Source organism: Triplophysa dalaica, chromosome 1 (assembly GCF_015846415.1).
Source record: "Triplophysa dalaica isolate WHDGS20190420 chromosome 1, ASM1584641v1, whole genome shotgun sequence".
Lineage (NCBI taxonomy): Eukaryota > Metazoa > Chordata > Actinopteri > Cypriniformes > Nemacheilidae > Triplophysa > Triplophysa dalaica.
This window is the reverse complement of record NC_079542.1, coordinates 1,125,823-1,148,134: the sequence shown is the minus strand read 5'-3', so window position 1 is coordinate 1,148,134 and position 22,312 is coordinate 1,125,823. Positions and strand designations below refer to the sequence as shown.

Genomic DNA, 22,312 nt, shown 5'->3' with positions numbered 1-22,312 from the left:
TTCAGCTTTGGCATCTCAAGATGCATCATGCCATGTGTTTGGCTCTCTAGCGTCATGTGACCGAGATCAAACCTGGAGTGACATGTCTTTATGCGAAGGTCACATCATGTGGAAATGTCTTTTTATCACCTGCTGTTGCCCAGACTCAGTTCTAAAGCCCATTTCATTCTCTTGGCTGCAGCTCCGCCTCTCGTTGACACAGCTCCACCCCCCTGACTGCCCGGTGATGTCATACTGCTTGTTAAAACACCTGTAAAAAAACAACAATCATATTCTCAGTCTACAAAAACTATAAAGCTGTTGCTTTGAGTCAATTGAGCCAAGAAAGAAAGTAACTAGATGACGTAACTTTCGTTTGTCATGTATGAACACCATTATCCAAAAAACGTTAATAATTAATAATAACGTGACTAATTTAAACGTGTCCAGTTCGAATATTTCGAGTAAAACATTGTCATAAAACTGTTTAAAACACATGGTCACCCTGTTCACTGTCAGAGTCTAATCATCACTTGTAATACATAACTAACGGGAAATGTTTTTCTCGATTCATCTTGAAAATTCATATTTACTCACTTCTCAAAGATCAATTCGGTCGTGAGAAACTGAAAGATGTTTCACGAGTAATGTAAATAATCCGATTAATTCTGTTTTATTCATAAAATAATGTGCCGTGGTAAACAGACGATCAGCTCTCCTCACAGACACCAGCTAATGACGATCCCGCGTCACTTCCGTCCCGAGTAGATGACGTCAAGCGGACTCTCTTTTTTTGCGTAATATTATTTTATTTTTTTAAAATACATATATATCCATCTATAATGGAATATTTAAATTTACATTAACAATTATAAAACAAGGCAGATAGAGAAAAAAAGAAAAAAACAGACACCAAGAACCAATCATTTGCAGAAATTCTGATTTTTTTAATTATAAAATATGGTTCTTTACATTCTCTTCCAATAGATCCAATTATTTTATTATTTTAACAAGTTTGCGAGCATTTTTAGATTTCATATATTCCACTGCTGGAAAGAAATGATCCAAAAAAAATATTTTAAAAACAGATAAATATGGATTCATCTTCATACAGTTGCAATTATGAAGACATTTTTTTCCTAGAATCAAGATTATGTGAAAAAAAAATCACTCCTTTTATTTCTCAATACTATACAGAATGTATCGTGTTCCCAATCAAAGACTCTTATTCTGTTTGGTCGATTTTTATAATAAAAACGTGACGCTCAGTAATTGATATAACGTATCAATAATGTGCAGAAATTCTGATTTTTATATACTCTCTTCCAATAAATCTTATTATTTTATAAGTTTCAGAACCTTTTTAGATTCCATATATTCCACTGATGGAAAGAAATTAAATACAAAATATTTTAAAAACATAAATATGGTTTCATCGTCATACATCTGCATTTATGATTTTTCCCCCCTAGAAAAAAGATTATATTAGTTTAAAAAAATCGAAATTCAACATCGAATTTTTGCGGACTGTCATTAAAAATGTGATGTTTATTTTGCCTATTAATTGATATACAAATAAAAACATATATTCGTAGATCCTATTTAGTAACTATCAACATGTACACTCAGACATTGGAGGAAGAATATGAATTTGAAATAAAATAAACATTTAAGCTTTTATCTTTTTTATTCTTTTTATACATGACAGTTTTGAAAAAAAGTTGAATGTCCTGAAGATTTACATTTGTAAACAAACAGTATAATGCATTCAGTTGAAAACATCTTTTAGAATTATTTACACATCATTACTCCTCTGTATACTGTATAGTGCACAATATTGCAAAAGCGTTAGGGACCCTTGTGAATGTACAACATTTGTAATAGCATTTGTGAAATCTAACATCTCGAGTGTGCGTGTCATTTGTAAAGACTCAATTCTGGGCAGTGGTAAAAACACATGTAAGCATCACACAGCAAGCGGCGGACGGGGTCTCTGAGCGTCGAGGCATCCAGACGAGAGATCTCCTCCACTGACAGACTCAAGTACCGGCCCACCTCAGGACACGCTCTCACCTGTGGCACATTAAAACCGTTCTCTCCACCTGCGAAAAGTCACCATGAAATCACATTTGCTTGCTTTCTACACGTTCAGAGTACTAGTGATGATAAACCTAAATAAAACGTTACCCTCTCTGTCTGCCATGCTGTCGAAGAAAAGCCAGTCGGTCGTGTGCGGGCCGTACTTGACGAAGCTGACGTAGTGACTGGTCTCGATACACGTGATGGCGAACAGATCCATGAGCTGCCGGACGCATGTCACGGGTCCCTCCCATGAGCCCTGTGGCCCTCTGATGACGACAGGTACATGTGCCTGTCGTTTCCGGTGAGTGTGGACCTGATGCAGACAGAGACGTGTGTTCAAGGTGTACGCGTGTGTGTTGAAAGCCATCTGTGTGTGTTTACCTGTGTGTTACAGGTGTCGCAATACTGCTTCAACTGGCCCGGTGTGATGTCATCATCCTCGTAACACTGTAGACACTCCCACTGAGCCAGTGATTGACAGATACTGCACTGCCTCACAGCTGATGTAATGAAATCAAATATGACGTAATGAATTTTTAATCTGATGTGACGCAATTAACACATTAGTTAACATTATTGATAGAATGAGGAAAAACAAATTTAAAATAAAGTGCAATATAAATATTAGCCTTATCAAATGCAACAATCCAAAAATAAGAAAGCATGAATATCTTGCTCACTCTCGTCCAGCAGATCCGTGATGTCCAGAGACATCGATGGCAGAATCACGTCGAACATCTTGAACTCTTTGCCAAATCTGGGCATGAGGAGCGGCAGACAGGAGGGGGCCTGTGAATGAGGTGTGCGTATGAGCAATTCAGTGATTGACAGCTGTGTGTCTGTCCTCGTGTCGGTGTGAACCTTCACCTCTGTGAGTTTTAGTCCGGAGTGCATGAAGGACGACTCCAGTAACATCTGCACGCTGGACACCCGCATGAGAGACGAGAGAGCGAGGGGGGAGAGAGATGGAGATGGAGGAGAGACCGCAGGAGACGATGGAGTCGGCGAGACGGACGGCGGAAAAAGTTGATATATGAAACACTCCTGTGGTTGCCGACTCGCTGACCTACAACGACAACACAACCACACAACATCCGATGAGCTGCCCTGTTTTGATATGAAACCTTCATCATGTTTGGCTGAATCTTTTCCTGGAGTATCCATAAAAGAATGATGATAATTTCCTCACCATTTCCTCAACCTCATGTCATTTAATCGCTCAAATGTTTTCTTCGGAATAAAAATGCAGAGTATTGTTAATTCATGAACGAATGAGGCGATTCGCGTGAATTGAGCGTTTTGGATGCACATGCACGGGATTTAAAAAAATCCAAACTTTGGTGAATATTTTATATATAATATAAGAAGGATCTTGCTTGGAAGAAGAGGTCAGACAATCTGGTAAATAGTAAACAAACACTCTTTACTCAATTTGAGCTGAATATACACGAGACTGGAAAAGAAGCCCCTTAGTAACCGATTACTAAGCAACCAGGTACTCCCAACACTGTGTGTATCATAATGATATTTCAGTTCTATTCACATCTATATTTTTTTCTCCATTTATTACTCTTTAACTTTATGTCGAACGCTGAGCTCGTCGCTGTCCGTTTCTGCACAGCTGTACAACCACAGTGGAGTATATAAATATCTATATTGAAAAATTACTTCTTGGCAAGCAGAAAATAACGTTCACAGAACATTACAGGCGGTTTAAAAAAAGAAAATTATAATCCCTGATGACTATTATTTACTAACTTTTTAATGGTAAAAATTATAAACTTGTAAACGTCAGTGACAGGTGCAATACAGATAGCAGATCACAATAACACGTTATACCGACCAAAGAAAATGAAATGTGCGTTTTTTTTAAATGTGCCCTGTTTACGAGTGATTAGAATTCATTAACATACACACACTTCACCATCAAGTCTGACGTTTACGAAGTTTTAGTGAATCAGGCGGAAAGTTTTTGGGAAGGTCTGTTTTATATTTACACATATATTTACGAATGTTTGATGAATGAGGCCCATTATCTTTATATTTGGATGAACCGACAGAGAATGAGGGTGTTGACCTGATCTTCAGAAGCGGTTCAACCCGGAGAAGCAGGAAAAGCTGGTTGAGAAATTCCTCTGGATCTAAAAAAAAAACACACACGCACACAATGCGAGAGACCAACAGCATGACACAACACATGAAAACTGAACAAAATCCAGGTTATCACATTTTATTTTCCCTAAATACAGAAATATGACTGTTGTGATGCTTATAAGTGAATCTGAACTTGTGTTCCTTGCAGTATTGAGGTCTTAAAAAAAACACTCACACAAATGCACTCATACACACACACACACACACACACACACACACATAAACATTTACAGAAACAAACACAAATGCACAAACACACGCACGCATTCACACAAACACACAGACAGATATGGGCAACATTTGGGGGGGGCAAGGGGAAGCAGATGCCCCTCTATGTCGTAATTTAATTATTGGAGACAAAGAGTTGCAGATGTGATTTCTATTTCCGCATTGAAGGGGGCAGCAAAACGAAAAAAGATCAATATGCTATGCATTACGTACTATGTTATGCATTACGTAATAATACATACTACTACTATCCGACAAAATCAGTCAAAATGGCTAAGCGTGCCAATACGTTGGATAATTACTTCAACAAGAAATCAAAAACAGATATTGCTGCTGATGAAGGACATGTAACCGAGCAGTCAAGCAGACAACAGAGCAGATTTGAAAATGAGAATCTCCAATGTGAGCCGTCAGGTCAGTTAGCCAGGCCTCAACAGACAGCGCGCGTCCTGAGCGAGATCCAGTTCACGGACCAAAAATGTCTACCAATTTTATTGAAATCGGACCGTATCAACCAGTTATTTCCTTTCCAGTGACTGACGGTATAAAGTTCAGAAAAGAATGGTATGGGATTTATGAATGGTATGGGATTTATGAATGGCTGGAATTTAGTCCCGCCATTGATCAGGCTTTTTGTTTCCAATGCTGCGCATTTGGTGGCAACGAGACTAAAATAGACACATTTCAAGTCACTGGATTCGGCTACTGGAAAAAAGCCACGGAAAATTTCAGTGAACATCAGAAGAGCAGCGTGCACATTTCTCCAGGTTTGAAAATGAAAAGTCACTAACAGACACTTAAAATGGGAAGCGTAGCGATGCAAATAAGCAGTGAACACACAAAAAGAGTAAATAAGAACAGAGAATATTTGAAATAAACACGCAAGACTTTGCTCTTTTGCTGTCGCTCCGGTATTGCTCTTTGTGGTCATGACGAAACGGATGGATCAGAAAATCTGGGATTTTTTTTAGCAGTTGATGGATTTAAGTGCCACTGATAACCAACTAATTGATCGGCTATTTAAGAAGAGAGAGAGATCATTTAATTATGTACATAGCAAGCACCAAATTAAGTTGATCAATATAATGGCCGGCCAGGTTAAAAGCGACATCATTCAAAGAGTGCACAAAGCTAAACTTTTTTCACTTATCACGGATGAAACGCAAGATTTAAGTAGACATGAACAAGTTGCAGTGGTTTTAAGATGTGTCGACGGAGTCCTCGCTGTCCATGAATCAATCATTGGATTTTTTCGTACAGACAAAACAGATGGTGAATCTTTAGCCATTCTATTAAAGAATGTATTGACATGCTTCGTTTTTGACATCTCCAATTTGCAGGGATGGGCAGTATTTCAAATACATGTATTTAAAATACGTATTTGAAATACAAAATAGTATTTTGTATTTTAAAGCCTTTGGAAAAATCTAATGTAATTTGTATTTAAATACATTTAAGATGAGTATTTTTGTATTTTCAAAATACTTTGAGCCAGTCAACCTTTTTATCAGGGTGTTTTCGTGCATCAACCAACATAATTCAGTCCAGACACGCCCTTCCCCAGCCCCAACATTCATGCACGTGAGCTTCAGCTGTAGATACAACCCAGCATTGGATCTGCGTCTTTTCTGGAATAATGTGAGGATTTCATGGTCAATTTTATTTGTGTTTAAAATATTAACGCTACTGCGTGTTAGGTATGGGTGATGTCATGACAACATCAACATGTCGTAGATTCGTAGCGATTATATAAAATGAATTTAACTTTTTTTAAATAGTTTATAGAGCTATTGGGGTAAGTAAATATATATGTGCACCTTTTAGTGGGCAGGAATAATTGGAAGATGAGAGTGGAAAAAGAAACAAGTGTGAATGAGTAATTGTGATTTGTTATTATAACTGCCGCGAAAGGAAATTCAAATTCTCACTTTGCACGTTGGCAGACAGTTTTTTTTGTGCACGCTCTCCGAGACGGAGTGTCACGTGTGACGCCGTAAGCGTTGGAATAAGCGCACAGTTGCCGCTTTCTCTTGTTGCTTTGTGCAGTTAAAGCCTTGTTTATACTTTCACAATTCGCATAGATACGCCGCGAAACTGTTTACTGCGCGCACTCCTCATTAAACCGACGAGGCTTTTATTCTTGACGTGCTCTCTGTTGTATAAGTCTGTGAAACGACAGGGGGCGACTCTGATAAATTCTTCTACAAATCATCGTCAAGGAGCGATGAGAGGAAGTCATTTGTTTGCCGAATAATTTGTGAAACACTCCTCTCGTGATTAATGGATTTCTGCACATATAAATTGATTAGGTAGGTTTATAGGTTTTGGGTCATTTTTAGGTCAGTATGTGAAAAAGGTTTTGAGTACACTTCTTAAACCCTCAGTAAAACACAGTTAACTTCAAATTGTAACATTATAACAAAACATATCAATATATCATAACATTAAACACACTAAATTGAAAAATACTGTCTTATACATTTTTAAATGCATTATTTTCTTTTAATTAACGATTGTATTAAACAAAATAATCTCCATCAGTTTAGTGTATTGATTGTGTGCATCTGTGATGACACTGATAAATGATACACCACACAAAATCTTTAGATTTTAGTAGAAAAAAACAACCTTTGTGTGAATAAAGCCAAATTCTAATTTTATTTATTTTAGACAAACTTTCTATTTTTGTTACTGAGTTCGAAGTAATGATGGAGATAAAACATAATACATTTTTTTTATAAAGTGTCTTTTTTTGTAGTTGTGTATTTCCTACCGGGCAGGGGAAGCGTTAAATAAAATGAAAACGAAAGTTTCTTAGCAGTTAAACACATCATGCTTTTGGCATTTAGAATAGGCCCAGATAGATTTCAGCCTAATGGGGTACCTGCACTGAATCACCAATTTCACATGTATTTTGTGTATTTTCAAAATACAAAATACTGTATTTGTATTTAAATAAATTTTTCCACACAGTATTTTGTATTTGTATTTAAATACACTTTTCCACACAGTATTTTGTATTTGTATTGTAAATACATTTACATGTATTTATGCCCATCCCTGCCAATTTGAGAGCGCAATGTTACGATGGTGCTGCGAGTATGCGAGGACCCTATCGTGGTGTAGCTGCACGGATTTTAAGCGAAAATCCGCAGGCAATGTATGTCCACTGTCACTCGCATATACTCAACCTCTGCATTGTGGATGTCTGTCGCACAAACACAGCCGTGAGACACATGCTGACTAATGTCCAGTCTCTCTATAACTTTATCGAGGGGTCAGCAAAACGGCATGCTGTTTTTGAGTCTTTGCGAGATCAGAACAGCGACTTTGCGGGTAAAAGTTACACACTGAAATCTCTCAGCGACACAAGATGGAGCTGCCGTGCAGAGGCTCTCAAGGCCATACTTGATAACTTTGAGACTGTCGTTGACACTCTTACTGAAATTTCTGAAAACGATGTGCGAATCGGGGGACAGGCAAGTAGTCTGCTGACATCAGTTGCCGACTTTTGCTTTTTTTTGTTCCCTTGTATTTTGATGCAACATGTTCTAACACAGTGCAATATACTGTCCAAAGCGCTACAGTCATCCACATTGCATTATGCTAGTGTAAAAAGCCTAGCATCCACCACAATCTCTGCTCTTTTAGCAATGAGAACTGATCACCACTTCCAGCAGCTTTGGCAGTTCACTGTTGACTTCTGCGAAAAGAACAACTACCGTGGTCCCCAACGTCCATGGAGGAGATCCAAAGCAGTTGCGACAGGAACAAATTCAGCTTCAGCCCAGGACTATTACAATGAATTGCATGTCTGCGTACTAGACAACACGGTTGGTGAGATCCGGGAGCGTTTTCAAGAAAATGACATTAACACTTTGATTGCTCTTAACCACATCCTCAGCTCCAATACGGACACCGAAGAGGACCTGACATTTATTTGTCGTCACTACGGATTTCCAGAGGAGGAGATGAAAGCCGAATTGACACTTTTCAATGCCATGTCAACTGGAGAAGTGAGTTTTGAACAACGACTGTCACTATTCAAAGAGTCAAAGCTAGTCCACAGTCAAGTGAATATTGGCAACCTCTTCAAGTTATTTTTGACTGTGCCGATGAACACTGCATCGTGTGAAAGAAATGTTTCTTACCTGTGCTGACTGAAAACATACATGAGAAACACAATGACACAGGAGAGACTCTCGGACATTGAAGTACTGAACATTGAACGGGCCTATCATGTGGATTTTGTTAAAACAGTTAATAGATTTGATGCAGCGCCCGGTGGACGCCGTTGAGCACTTCACTAAGGTACGGCTGTTTTGTTGTTTAGTTGTTACTTAAATCTGCTTGTTTAAAATTTCTGTGAATAGTTTGATGATGCAGGTACTCAAAGTTGTGTTGATGTTATTCTTGCGCCCCCGAAATCGATAGTTAAATGCCACCCATGCACACTGACACACTTATACAAACAGCCACACAAGCAAGTACATATAAAAACACACGCGCAAACACACACACAAACTCACACACACTCATACGCATGCACACAAACACGCACACACATGGTCACACATGCAAACAAACAAACTCACACACACATGCATGCATGAACAAACAAACACAAACACACTCAAACAAACATGCACACACAGAAAAGCGCACTCACGCAAACACGTGCACACACAAACGCGTACTGACACAAACACATGCACACACAAACGTGAACACACAAACGTGAACACACAAACGTGAACACACACAAAGACGTGCACATACAAACGCGAACACACACACACACACACCCACACAAACAAACGCTCTCACTCATACAAACACGCACTCACGCGATCACGTGCACAAACAAACACCAACATATGCAAACATGCACACACACGCACTCATACACAAACGCACACAAACAAATACACACAAACACACATGCACTCATACAAACGCGTACACACACTAACGCACACAAACAAACAAACACGTGCACACAGACACGCACTGACACAAGCACATGCACACACAAGCGCAAATACACACACAGACGCACGCAAACAAACACAGACGCACGCAAACAAACACACACACACATGCACTCTTTTAAACACGCACACAAACAAACAAGTGCAAAAAAAAACACACGCACACAGTCGCACTCATACAATCATGCACACACACAAACGCACACTCACACACATGCAGACACGCCCTCATACAAAAAGGCACACACACACACACATGCATGCCCCCACAAACGCACACACACCTTTCTCCTCGTTGGTATATCCAGCATCTGCCGTCTCTGCCTGTAGAAGTTTGCGCAGGGTCATGGTTTTACTGGCACACACATAACCAAACCTGCAGAACCGAATGAATCATGGGGATTATTTCAACACACTACTTTACATGTTCTCCTCCTCTGTCACGACCAGAAAACATTCAACATTTCAATGAAGTCAATCCTTTCCATCCCGTCCAGTGAAATTCTTAATGCTTTGATTCCCAAAATGTTGACGTTGTGTTTCCTGAATGTGGTTTTCACTTCATGACAACTGCACTTGTAGTTTGCTTGCATGAAGGAAGAGTGTAATACATGATGATAGCTGCATGTTAACATTTGTGTTCTCAAAATGTGAAGAGTGGGCTTTCTCTGTACCTGCGCAAAGGATTGACAATCTCACAGCGCAGAAGATCCTGAGCGTTCCTACTGCGAGGATTCTTCTGAGGTTCAGTGGGCCAGAACAAAACCCAATCCACAGAGCTACAGCAGGAGAAAACACTGCCAGACAGAAACACAAAACGTTTACACACACCAGCCAGAAGAATTTTAAATCGATGGCGTAATGCAGAAGCGACTGTCCTCACACCTGAAGAGAGAAGCGTCCAGATAGCAGGAGTTGAGATGACCCTGAATGCCTTTCTTAAAGCCCTCGTACAGCACCCGAGCGTCCAGACCCATCACAGGAGGAGTGTTTTCATCCACCCGCTGACTGCTCCAGTTAGCGAACGCTAAAAACACACTCACAGTCGTCATTCACAGGTGCGTACGCAAATTAATGTTCTTCTGAAGATGTCCCTTTTCACACCTATAGAGTTGCAGCGGTCCACCTGGTTGATGGGCGTCTCCGGCGCAGGAAATCTGGAGTCGCGTCTGCAGTTGCGCAGTTTGACAAAAAGCCCTTTGTTTGCGGGACAACGGAAGTGACGTTCGCCGAGATAACTGCCATCTGTGGCAGCGGACATCTCCTGATCCTGAAAAAAACATGCGCGTGCACACCGCTCATGAATTCACATCAGCACGTCTATAATGAAGATGCATGATTTGCTAGTTTAATGACTGGAAAACAATCAGCGAGTCTGGGCGCAGGGTGTAAACGGGTTGTCCCGATTCACTTAATGAGGAATGGGTGATTTTGGGGGGTAAAATGCAGTACAGTGTTGGGCAAGTTACTCTGGAAAAGTAATCCATTACTAGTTACTAATTACATATTCAACAGTGTAATCAGATTACTGTACAAATGACTCTCTCCAGAATAATTGAATTACTTATTACTAATTACTTTCTATATCCTACATCAACCTAGATTAGTTCGTAATTCAAGGATAGACATGAAACGACTCTTAAATCATTTAAATAAATCATATAACACTACATAAATTATTATTATTATTAACTGACCAAAGTATTACAAATGTAAAAAACGATTTTAAAGTTAGACTTTGAATTTTAATGTCAATTCCACTATTGCACACGCATATATTCAAAGTATTTAGTTTAATCACATCAAAAGTAATTGTAATTAAATTACAGAAAATGAATAAGAGTAAACCCCTACATAACTTTTTCAATGGAAAGTAATTAAATGACAGTAACTAATTACATAGTAACTAGTTACACCCAACACTGATGCAGTAAACCAATCAGAGTCTCATCTCTCATTCGCTTTAAGATCCTGTTGCACAAGCTCCATGGCGGATTCGCTATTTATACTGTGGACTAGATGCTTCTTCAGAGAGAAAACACATCTGCTCGCGCATGAGCCGGATTTTCATCTTTATGTACACGATAAAAATCGTTTTAATTGTAATCCATTTATTTTTTATAAGGCTCATGTTTGTGTGCTGCTGCGCTTCCCTCTGTGTAGTAAGGGAAGTGAAAGCACGTTTTGGAACCGCCCAGAGGCACATTTTCTAATAACGTGAACTTTAAATTATCAAAAAAAAAATTGCGTCGTTGACTTTAGAGCAGGTTTGAGTTGGTCTACATCGCAGCCAATTTTCAGCTTCTCAAAATAGCAAGTCGCAAAAATGCACTTGAAAACACCTCTTTTTTAGACCAGCATGCCCACGGGCGTAAAAATGCATTTGCCCATTGGCCCATAAATATAAAAGCAGTTTTATGCTTCAAACAGATGATGGTTATTATAGTTTGCTAAAACTAGAAACTTTCAAATATTTGTTTACCAAAATACAATTAAATATTGGGCTAAATGTAATTTGAACAAAAACTCTAATTAGATAACAATGAAATAACGTTAATAACATAATGACATCGCAAAACTTCAACGAAAATCAAAATACCTTGGACAGGTTTTTTTATAAATAATAAAATGACAAATGCACATAAACAAATTGCTAAAAAAAGGAAACTAAAAACAGTAAAGCTAGCTGAAAGTTTGAACAACACTAGCACACAACTGAAAACAAAACTATAATAACTTTGAAACAGCGATGAAGAATGAGACGCCAAAGTTATGTATTTCAACATTAAGCGACACTTAGAAACTAAAGAAGCGAAAGAAACATTTTCACAATTCAGTTCATTCGGTTTACCAGCTCGATCCCAGCAACAGGCTCCGGGACTCCAGTGATCTGTCCAATCCAGCGGATCACTCCGAAAAGGGGCGGGTCATTCACCTCCACCATAGAACCCACTTCGAACCAAGTGTCAAGCCCCGCCTTCTGCTCGACGACTGGAGGTGGAGAGGGAAAACTGTGAAATCCGTTATTGAAGGAGCGTGATGGGTCAGTGGGAGGTGACGTCGGGGGGGCCTGCGGCTTATTGGGTGGGAGGGAGGGAGGTTTCAAGGGAGGTTTGGGTGCAGTTAGAGGAGGTGGTTTCAAAGCCACTTTGAGGACGGAGCTGGACGGAGGCTGAAGGGCTTTTTTAGCCGTGACTAGCATGGCTGGTTGGATCAGAGGTCTGTCGGTGGGTGTGGGCTCTTTGTCGTGGGTGGGTGACAGCGGCTGAAGTACAGTGTTATTGGATGGGGGCAACTGGGGCAGTTTCGGTAGGGCTTTGGGATTGGCTGCTGTTGGAGGAGATCGCTCCGATCCAGTTTCTGTAAAACAACAAAAGAAAGAAATCAAACTACAGGAACGCTTACTTTTGAAAATGTCACTCAGAAACGTACGCATTTATTTGTTTCTTTGATAACCATCTGTGGTCTCATTCCAAATCTGTATGACGCAAAGATCGGAAGGTCTTGGTAAAAACACCAGATATCATTTGCGCAGATGCAAATTTAACGTGCAGTCATATGAACCACTCTTTTGAGTTCGCTCAAAGCCTACTATTGTTATTCTATTCTGTACAACGTTGGCACTCCCAAATACGTACGATCAGATCAAGGCACAAACTTCATGTCCAGGGTGTTCGCAAAATTGATGAAGCAGTGGAATATAAATCATCTGGTGTCTAGCGCCTACCACCCGCAGTCACAAGGCGCACTCGAACGCTTTCACCTGACATTAAAAACCATGCTCATAATTTTCGACTAGGACGAAGACTTTACATTTTACATTTACATCTATGCATTTGGCAGACGCTTTCATCCAAAGCGACTTGCATTGCATTTTACTATACATTTTTGTTTTAAGTGCAATACCCTGGGATCGAACACAAGACCTTAAGTTGTTAACGCAATGCTCTTACCACTGAGCTAAAAGAAAGCTCCACTCTTGTTGTTTGCTGTACGTAATACTGTGGCAGTCGGCGTTGGAAGTCGCACAAGAGGTCGTAACCTCCTCTACTGGTGACTGTATGCTTTGAGTTTTCTAAATTTATCCTTCAGTTTTTTGGGGAAGTTCAACTAGTGGACGCTCATCCAAAGCGAGAGAGTGTTTTGTATAAGAAGAGGGAATGAATTGAAACGAGAGTAAGATGAATAAACACTGACAGAGCTTTGATTTATTCTTTAATGGTGAATGACTGTTACCTGCAGTTACATGGGAAAGCGGGAGTAAAGCCCCGAAGGTGGCTGAAGGGATCGAGCAGAGTTTCGTATTTTTATGAACTCCATCCCATGATCCAACAGCGTGATCCTGACCACACAAAAACACATCATATGTCAATGATATGCACAACATTTCAATACAAGCCTGTCTGGCAACGATCCGGTGGACTGTAAATTAAGGGAAATCACTCATACAAGATATATAAATTACCGTTTTCAAAAGGTCCCTAAAACTCACGGTATTTTTACTGCATGACTTTTAAACAAAACAAATATTTAAAATTCCAGCAACGCTAATTACAAGCCATTTCTGCTGTACACAATCACCCACAATTGTGCTCCGAGATTCTGGTTATGCTTTACTCACCAGTAAAACCCCCACAAACACTTCAGAAGAGGGCCGATCAGGTAAGGGTCCACAGAAGCGTACGCTTCCCCGTCGGACGGCATCACCCTGCGTGAAACAGACTCTCTGACCGATGCAGAACAGCGCTGGAGGACTGGACTCTGCCGCCCGGGACAGAATGCTGACGGGACTCGGGCTGTGATTCTGATGAGCGTTACTGGATGAAGTCTGGTTGGCTTGGTGTGTATGGCGATCGTGGTCACCAGAACTAGACGTGCGTGATAATCGAGGGACTGTGAGTTCACTGGCTGATAGAATGAGGCCGCAGCCTTCCGGACAGGTGAACAACTGATGACCTTTATAGTTTCCATTCGATTTGCCCTTGCCAGCTGCCCAACCCTGAGACAGCACACACATCAATTAAAAAAACACACTTCATTTGAAATCAAAATCATTCAATCCTGTACATATCATATTGTTTATTTTAGTTGTTTTTTTATTAAATCAAAGTTTTCTTTCTTATCAACGTTTCAAATGCACGAACATAACACAAAGAACAACAAATACTGTAAATATAATATTAATAGCAGAATTGAATCGATTGCAGGTACACTTCATAAGAATTTAAATGTATGATCACATTTTACATTTAAATTTTGTTTTAACACCAGCCGGCACAGATATTTTTACAGTACACAACAAAAAACAAAATGTGCATTTAGCAAACTATAATGAGTTCTGTTGATAACGCAATGTAAATAGTTTTTTTAAAAGTTGTGTTTCGCTTTCATTTTAAATGTTTCTTTATGAGGTTTAAGGTCTTTTCACATACCGTCGGAAATTTTCGTATGCGTTTTAGGGGTGTAATGAAACATCGATATGGATCGATACATTGATTACATTTCTAACGAGCCCTCATTCCGTGACATAACGTCTGTCTAGGCCTTTACTGCCAAAGGGCGCATTTTCGTTTATTTTCGTCTTGTGAATGAAGAAGTGAATGCCGTGCAGCAACAAGGCGGTTATAGCAGTGAAAGTACAGCGAAAGAGGCAGAAGACGTGATTGCTGTCGAACGCAAATCGTGGGTTTGGAAATATTTTGTATTCAGGAAAACAGAAAAAACTCACAAAAGAGACCACTGCTGCAGCACTTGTTTAAATGATCTGAAGTTGTGTGACAGATGAAACGTATAGGTTTAAAAGCTTCATTCTTTGTATTTTTATAGTTTATTTATTTTTTATTTGTTTTTCCCTTCAACTACCTCAGTCATCATTTGCACTATTGTTGAAAGACTAATGCCAACATAAGCTTCATTTTATGTGACATTTTCCCCCATTATTTATTTTTCTTTCTTTAGTTTGTTGTTATAAATGTCCCTGTCCAGAAAGAGATTGTGCCATTTTCAAACAATGTAATTACACAATCATATTTAAAAAAATGTGTTGCGTTTTGGGGTTATTAAAAATAACTGCTTGTCTAAACTAGCCTAGTAATGTCAAAATATGGATTAAATGAATCAAATTGAACCGCAAACATTTCAGATGTATCGGCAAATAGCTTGCAACAGATGCAAAAAAGTCCGGATCAATTTATGACGGACGAAAATATCGTAGCCAGTGAGACCATGTGATTGACACGTCAGGTCGTGTTTCATTTCTAACGTGCGCACACTTCGGACTCAACGTGCAATTGGTTTTAGTGAGCTGTACTTCTGGCCATTAATGATACTCGCAAAAAAATGTAAAACTAATTTGACACATTTGGGGATTATTAGTACGCAGAAATGACAAGGCACTGGAACAACATGACAAGAGTTTAACATAACAAATGAATCGTCGCAAGTTGATGTTTGATGTCGTTTTATGACTAATTCTGTCCTCACGAACCAAGTTCCAGACGTTAGTCACCCGTCACCGCTAAATCACACCTTCCCTCAGCTACAGACAAGAATTATCCGACTGTGACAATTGGAAAATTATTATCGCTTTTGGTTTATTAGCAATTTACCAATATATCGTAATTAATATGTACATGAGCAACTAAATATACACTAAAACATTTCCACTATATTTAGCGCCGCGCAATTGTACCAGAACTACACAAAGGTTCTGTCGAAACAAGCGTTTGTTACACAGTGTAGTCACACAGGCATTTGTTCTACATTTATAAAACATTTTATTTCTGCATCATCATCATCGGAGCTTAGGACATCCCAACACAATTGTGCGAAGGAGTGTGGAGAAATTCCCAGAGCTGAAACACAATGAAATATGGGAAACGATGAGCTTGTGTGTCGGTGATCTCACCTTCAGCTGCACCCCGAAATAAACACCCGAGCTTCCTCTGGCCAGCGGCCCACGGAAACGAAGGTCAGCTTCTGCAAACTCTCTGGACTGGTTCCAGTAAACCCAAACCTCGGAGCCCAGCGCTAATGACGCCAGTCTCTGGAGCCGGTGTGGTTTGGCCAGCAGTCTCAGACGCTCCTCCAGGTGACGGACGGGCTCCAGCAGACCGGCAAAATCAGCTCGTACCTCAGCCAGCACTCGCGTGTCTATCTTTACCATGGAGCCGATATCAATGACCTGAACAAAATCAAAGTGCGATTGTGAATTCGCCATTTTACTTCCACTTTAGAGAAATCAACATTTAAACCCAATCACATATAAATAACCTCAAATAATAGCCACAGATTCCTAAATAGTCAGATACAATGTTGTATAATGTCAACTGTCTCTAAATATTTAGATCTTTACTGATGTTACAGTATATAGTGTTCACGTGATGTATTGTTTCTTACTTTGACCCACAGGTACTCTCCTCTTGCGCTCTTTTTGCCCCCTTCCTCCTGCTCCTGACACAGTTGCCCCCGCTGCAGCCGAATGGTTCCTTCCAGGTGGTCTTGCAGTTTATAGTCGGACTCGACCACGTACATTCTCGGGGGGCGTCGTCTCCTGCCCTGATGCGCGTCGCCGGACATGATGACGACAATCCGTACAGACCTGCGTCGACACGCAACAAAACACATTTATAAAGTCATAACACGAACATTTACTCTTTCAAACGAAAGAAAGACGATATAATGCATTTCCCATGACAAACAAGAGACGAACCCCAAGTAGCCTGCAACACAGTTTAAAATGATCTTTAAACAGAACAGTATTTACACACGCGTATAGTGAGCAAAGGTATTTCCTCCTGTTTATAAACCTGAATAACAACAGCTAAAAGTTTGTTCTACGTTATAAAGTCGTTTAAATGAGATAAATACAAACGACCCAAAGTAGTTTTAACTTACCGACGGTCTCATCACCGTCCGATAAAATAAACACGCCGAATCAAAAACGCAATAAATCCTCACTTCACAAAACTAGGAAGTGCGGTGACTGAATGATGAATGGGCCAATCAGACGCGAGGGTTTGCGGAGTGGGCGGGTCTTGGCTGTGTGGGAAATTCCGTGGTTTTATTTTCGTTTTGAACAAATCACTCTTTTGCTTCTATCGGCGGATATGTCGCAAATCCGTGTATCATTCGTTCTTTTCATATTCAATTGAGATTCCAAAATCGGAAAATTAAAAAACGGTTTGTTATTTCGTTATTCGTTTATAAATGTGATACCAAAAAACAAATAACGGGTCATTTTTCGTACTTTTGATTTAATGCTCAGATCAAAAATAGGAAATGAAATAAAGGGGACACGACAGATTTTGATTTTGAGATTTAATTTGTTCGATTTGGGTAAACCGGAAGTTATCTTCGTGTGTATGTGTTGCACTTGGAAGTTTGCCGCATTTGCAAAAAGTTAAAAGAAGCCTGAAAATCCTCAATCTTGCAGTGATTGACTAAGTAATTGTTTTTGTAATTTCGTATCGACACCATGGCCGTACTGGAATCATATGCTGATTTAATTAAAGACTTATTTGAAACTGTCAAGACACATAAAGAGATGTCAACTACGCTGCAGAAGATGGGTATCCAGCGAAGTTCTGCTACAAAATGCTACAATAAAAATATCTGCTTTTTGGCTAGATGTTAGTCATGAATACTGGGTATAACTCCAATGTAGAACGTCTAACGCACCCTCAAAGAACTCGAGATATGGCACCCCAAATTGTCCAATAACCCAAAAATGCTACAGTAAAACTGTTTTCTTGCATGACGGTAGACATCAAGACAAGGTGTAACCTAGCTGTGGAACTTTTAACGCACCATCAAAGACATACTTGTACAAAAACACAGTTCTGTGTCAAAGTTTACTTAAATATATATACATGTAACTACATAGCAGTAATATAATGTGTGTATAATGCACTGGCTAAGACCAACAAGAGTATAATAAATTGTATAAGAACAATGGATCAGTAAAAAATTAGAATAAGCTTTATTTTCAAATTGTGCACACAAAGACAAGCAACGTGTTGTGGTTTCAGGAGCTCAGAATGAAAAAATACAGTATAGACAAACAAAGGAAATAGAAAAAATAAATATATAGAATAAAAACAGTTAATTATATATATGCAAAGTATAACAAAACGGTGTATACTATGTTTTTTTTACAAATATACACGTAAATTACTCATGCATAAACCGTACTGCATGTTCTGCACCAGAATATTGCACTTTCAAACATGTAGGTACTTTTGGATTCGATTAATATTCATGGTGGACATAGGCTGCCTAAAAAAACTGTTCGATCAAAGTAATATAGAGAATGTTAAGGGGAGTGGGTGATGGAGGTTCCACGTGAAGTTCACGGTCATCTCAAGGGGCATTCAGCAGGTCATGACTTAGACAGCGAGCAGCAGCCCATCCTCTGTGCACTCTCTCTCACACACGCACGCAGGCAGGCACAGACACACGCCAACAGACACACACACACGCGCGCGCACACAGAAACACACACACAAAAAAGTTTTTATTTTAAAAACGTAAAAGAAGAGAAACGCGAGATGGTCCCTAAGAAGCTAAGCGTGAATAAGAAACTGCGAATAAGAAGCTGGATTCAGCCTCGTCTCATTTCAGAACTTCGCTGGATACCCATCTTCTGCAGCGTAGTTGACATCTCTTTATGTGTCCTGACAGTTTCAAATAAGTCTTTAATTAAATCAGCATATGATTCCAGTGCGGCCAGGGTGTCGATACGAAATTACAAAAAAAATTACTTAGTCAATCACTGCAAGATTGAGGGTTTTCAGGCTTCTTTTAACTGCAACACATACACACACGAAGATAACTTCCGGCTTACCCAAATCGAACAAATTCAATCTCAAAATCAAAATCTGTCGTGTCCCCTTTGTTTCATTTCCCATTTTTGATCTGAGCATTAAATCAAAAGTACGAAAAATGACCCGTTATTTGTTTTTTGGTATCACATTTATAAACGAATAACGAAATAACAAACCGTTTTTTAATTTTCAGATTTTGGAATCTCAATTGAATATGAAAAGAACGAATGATACACGGATTGTCGCATATGTTTCCGAGAATTTATCTCACATTATACACACATATGTGTTTTCCTTGTAAGATCTTGAAGATTTTGGACTAAACCAAGCAGTTCTACATGAAAATGTACTGTACCCTACTATTTACTAAGGTACTTTAATAGAGTGTTTTAAATCTTACTATAGTGAATATTACAATATACTGCAATACTTATTACAGTTCATCAATTCACTATAGTTTATTTAAACCACAGAATACAAGTAGGCTTACTAATATACAACTGTACGTTTAAGTATACTACAATTTACTAAAGAAATTACTAAAGTATACCACAATTGACACCAGTGTACCAATGTATAGGTACATGCAACAGATTTTTGGTTCCCAGAACGTTCCTCTAACGTTAGTTTTTGGTTCCCAAAACATTATCTTCCAAGATTCTTTTTTGGAAAAAAACTAATGTTAGGGGAACGTTCCCCTAGCGTTATAGAAACCATGAAACTAATGTTTAATTTCCGTAAAGATAACCAAAAACAATCCTTAAAAAACTTTCTGGGAACCAGAAACAAATGTTAGGGGAACGTTCCCAGAACGTTAGCCTAAAATATTTTTCTCGGGTCTGTTTGGCCTCACTACACTTGTTATGAGGAAATCTAGGGATGGGGAGCAGGGGTGCTGCCAGGAATTTTGGGCCCCATGACAAAAAATCAAATTGGGCCCCCTCTGTGCAGCTGTTGTCACCACATAGGACCAAACTGTATCATCAAAAGCTTCACATAACTGTAAATAAAGGCATCTCGCTTCTTTTAGTTCAATACTAGTACAAGCACAATATTTACTGCTGGTCATTTGTACATGTCTATTATAAAGTTCACTATTTGATGCAAGATTGAAAGTAACCATAAAAAATGTGCTGAAGGCTATCTTTTACAGTCTCAATGTATTTTTATTATAAGAATTGACAAAATGGAAAATTCTCTTGACAAAATTATTAATATTATAATTATTAATGAAAGATTTAAAAAAAAGAAAAACTAACATACTTAAATATATATTAACTTTTCTTTTTTTATTCAAAATAAATTAACATCATCCTCTCAAACAATGAAAAGGCAGATTTTTTAAATTTAGCAGCACATATATGCCAACAAGAAAATAAAGTGGACATGTGAAATGGAATTTCCACACCAGAGTTATTATAGTGCTACAAAACAGATCAAGTGATCACTAAAGTCACAAGGTTTTGAGGTTTGGAATATGGTCACAACAAACTAACAGTACCAGTGACATCAAATTAAAAGGTATGAATGAGAACAAAGGACTCCTGGAAACCCAAACGTTTCTCTCAAAAAACATCACTCACTGTTTCCAACTGTCCAGCATCCAGTACACAATAGTTTTGTTCAATGATCATTATGTGAGAAAATAATTGTTATTAATGTGTTTGAATTTCTGTCATTTATAAAAATTTCATCCATCCATCCATCCATCTTCTTCCGCTTATCCGGGGCCGGGTCGCGGGGCAGCAGTCTAAGCAGGGATGCCAAGACTTCCCTCTCCCTAGACACTTCCTCCAGCTCTTCCGGGGGGGACACCGAGGCGTTCCCAGGCCAGCCGGGAGACATAGTCCCTCCAGCGTGTCCTAGGTCTTCCCCGGGGTCTTCTCCCGGTGGGACATGCCCGGGAAGGCGTCCAGGGGGCATCCGGAAAAGATGCCCGAGCCACCTCAGCTGGCCCCTCTCGATGTGGAGGAGCAGCTGATCTACTCTGAACTGCTCCCGAGTGACCGAGCTTCTCACCCTATCTCTAAGGGATCGCCCGGCCACCCTGCGGAGAAAGCTCATTTCGGCCGCCTGTATCCGGGATCTTGTCCTTTTGGTCATGACCCACAGCTCATGACAATAGGTGAGAGTAGGAACGTAGATTGACCGGTAAATCGAGATTTTCGCCTTGCGGCTCAGCTCCTTCTTCACCACGACAGACCGGTACAGCGACTGCATTACTGCAGAAGCTGCCCCGATCCGTCTGTCAATCTCCCGTTCCATCCTTCCCTCACTCGTGAACAAGACCCCCAGATACTTGAACTCCTCCACTTGAGGCAGGAACTCTCCACCTACCTGAAGTGAGCAAGCCACCCTTTTCCGACTGAGAACCATGGCCTCAGATTTGGAGGTGCTGATTCTCATCCCAGCCGCTTCACACTCCGGCTTCGGCTGCAAACCGTCCCAGTGCATGCTGGAGGTCCTGGTCTGATGGGGCCAGCACGATGACATCATCCGCAAAGAGCAGAGATGAAATCGTGTGTTCCCCAAACCGGACGCCCTTTGGCCCCTGGCTGCGCCTAGAAATTCTGTCCATAAAAATTATGAACAGAACCGGCGACAAAGGGCAGCCCTGCCAGAGTCCAACATGCACCGGGAACAAGTCTGACTTACTGCCGGCAATGCGAACCAAGCTCCTGCTCCGGTCGTACAGGCACTGGATGGCCCTTAGCAAAGGGTCCCGAATCCCATACTCCCGGAGCACCCTCCACAAGATGCCGCGAGGGACACAGTCGAATGCCTTCTCCAAATCCACAAAACACATGTGGATTGGTTGGGCAAACTCCCATGAACCCTCCAGCACCCTGGAGAGGGTATAGACTGGTCCAGTGTTGCACGACCGGGACGGAAACCACACTGTTCCTCCTGAATCCGGGGTTGTACCATCGGCCGGATTCTCCTCTCCATTACCCTGGCATAAACTTTCCCGGGGAGGCTGAGAAGTGTGATCCCCGATAGTCGGAGCACACCCTCCGGTCCCCCTTCTTAAAAAGAGGGACCACCACCCCGGTC

The 22,312-nt window shown here is 40.1% G+C and overlaps 2 protein-coding genes across 2 annotated transcripts in view; both read right to left on the bottom strand.

Annotated features, from left to right (window-relative positions):
• emc4 (ER membrane protein complex subunit 4) overlaps positions 1 to 721 on the bottom strand; it is a 1,885-nt gene extending 1,164 nt beyond the window's left edge. Inside the window, exons 1-2 of the mRNA XM_056768636.1 lie at positions 577 to 721; positions 130 to 250 (exon numbers count right to left, since the gene is read on the bottom strand). Coding sequence (XP_056624614.1) covers positions 130 to 233 — 104 coding nt within the window. The 5' untranslated portion in view covers positions 234 to 250; positions 577 to 721. The remainder of the gene's footprint in view (positions 1 to 129; positions 251 to 576) is intronic.
• A 926-nt stretch (positions 722 to 1,647) lies between these two features.
• On the bottom strand, positions 1,648 to 17,414 carry si:cabz01101003.1 (ubiquitin carboxyl-terminal hydrolase CYLD). The gene is made up of 16 exons (XM_056765039.1): positions 17,331 to 17,414; positions 16,833 to 17,034; positions 16,342 to 16,617; positions 14,056 to 14,433; positions 13,671 to 13,776; positions 12,286 to 12,794; positions 10,539 to 10,704; positions 10,320 to 10,461; positions 10,109 to 10,231; positions 9,719 to 9,810; positions 4,139 to 4,202; positions 2,929 to 3,127; positions 2,742 to 2,850; positions 2,443 to 2,561; positions 2,167 to 2,374; positions 1,648 to 2,081 (listed from the first exon to the last, which is right to left on the bottom strand). Exons 2-16 carry the CDS (start codon positions 17,010 to 17,012, stop codon positions 1,897 to 1,899), a joined length of 2,856 nt encoding a protein of 951 aa, XP_056621017.1. The 5' UTR covers positions 17,013 to 17,034; positions 17,331 to 17,414; the 3' UTR covers positions 1,648 to 1,896.
• Positions 17,415 to 22,312: the final 4,898 nt, after the last annotated feature.

Bases quoted from the DNA above. Each gene is read 5' to 3' on its own strand.
- si:cabz01101003.1 (XM_056765039.1), bottom strand. From the start codon at position 17,012: ATGTCCGGCGACGCGCATCAGGGCAGGAGACGACGCCCCCCGAGAATG. The intron at 14,434-16,341 runs GTGAGATCACCG...GTGCTGTCTCAG, and splicing joins ATTTCGGGGTGCAGCTGAAG to GGTTGGGCAGCTGGCAAGGG. The intron at 10,705-12,285 runs GTAAACCGAATG...TGTTTTTTTCAG, and splicing joins CTGTTGCTGGGATCGAGCTG to GATCAGGAGATGTCCGCTGC.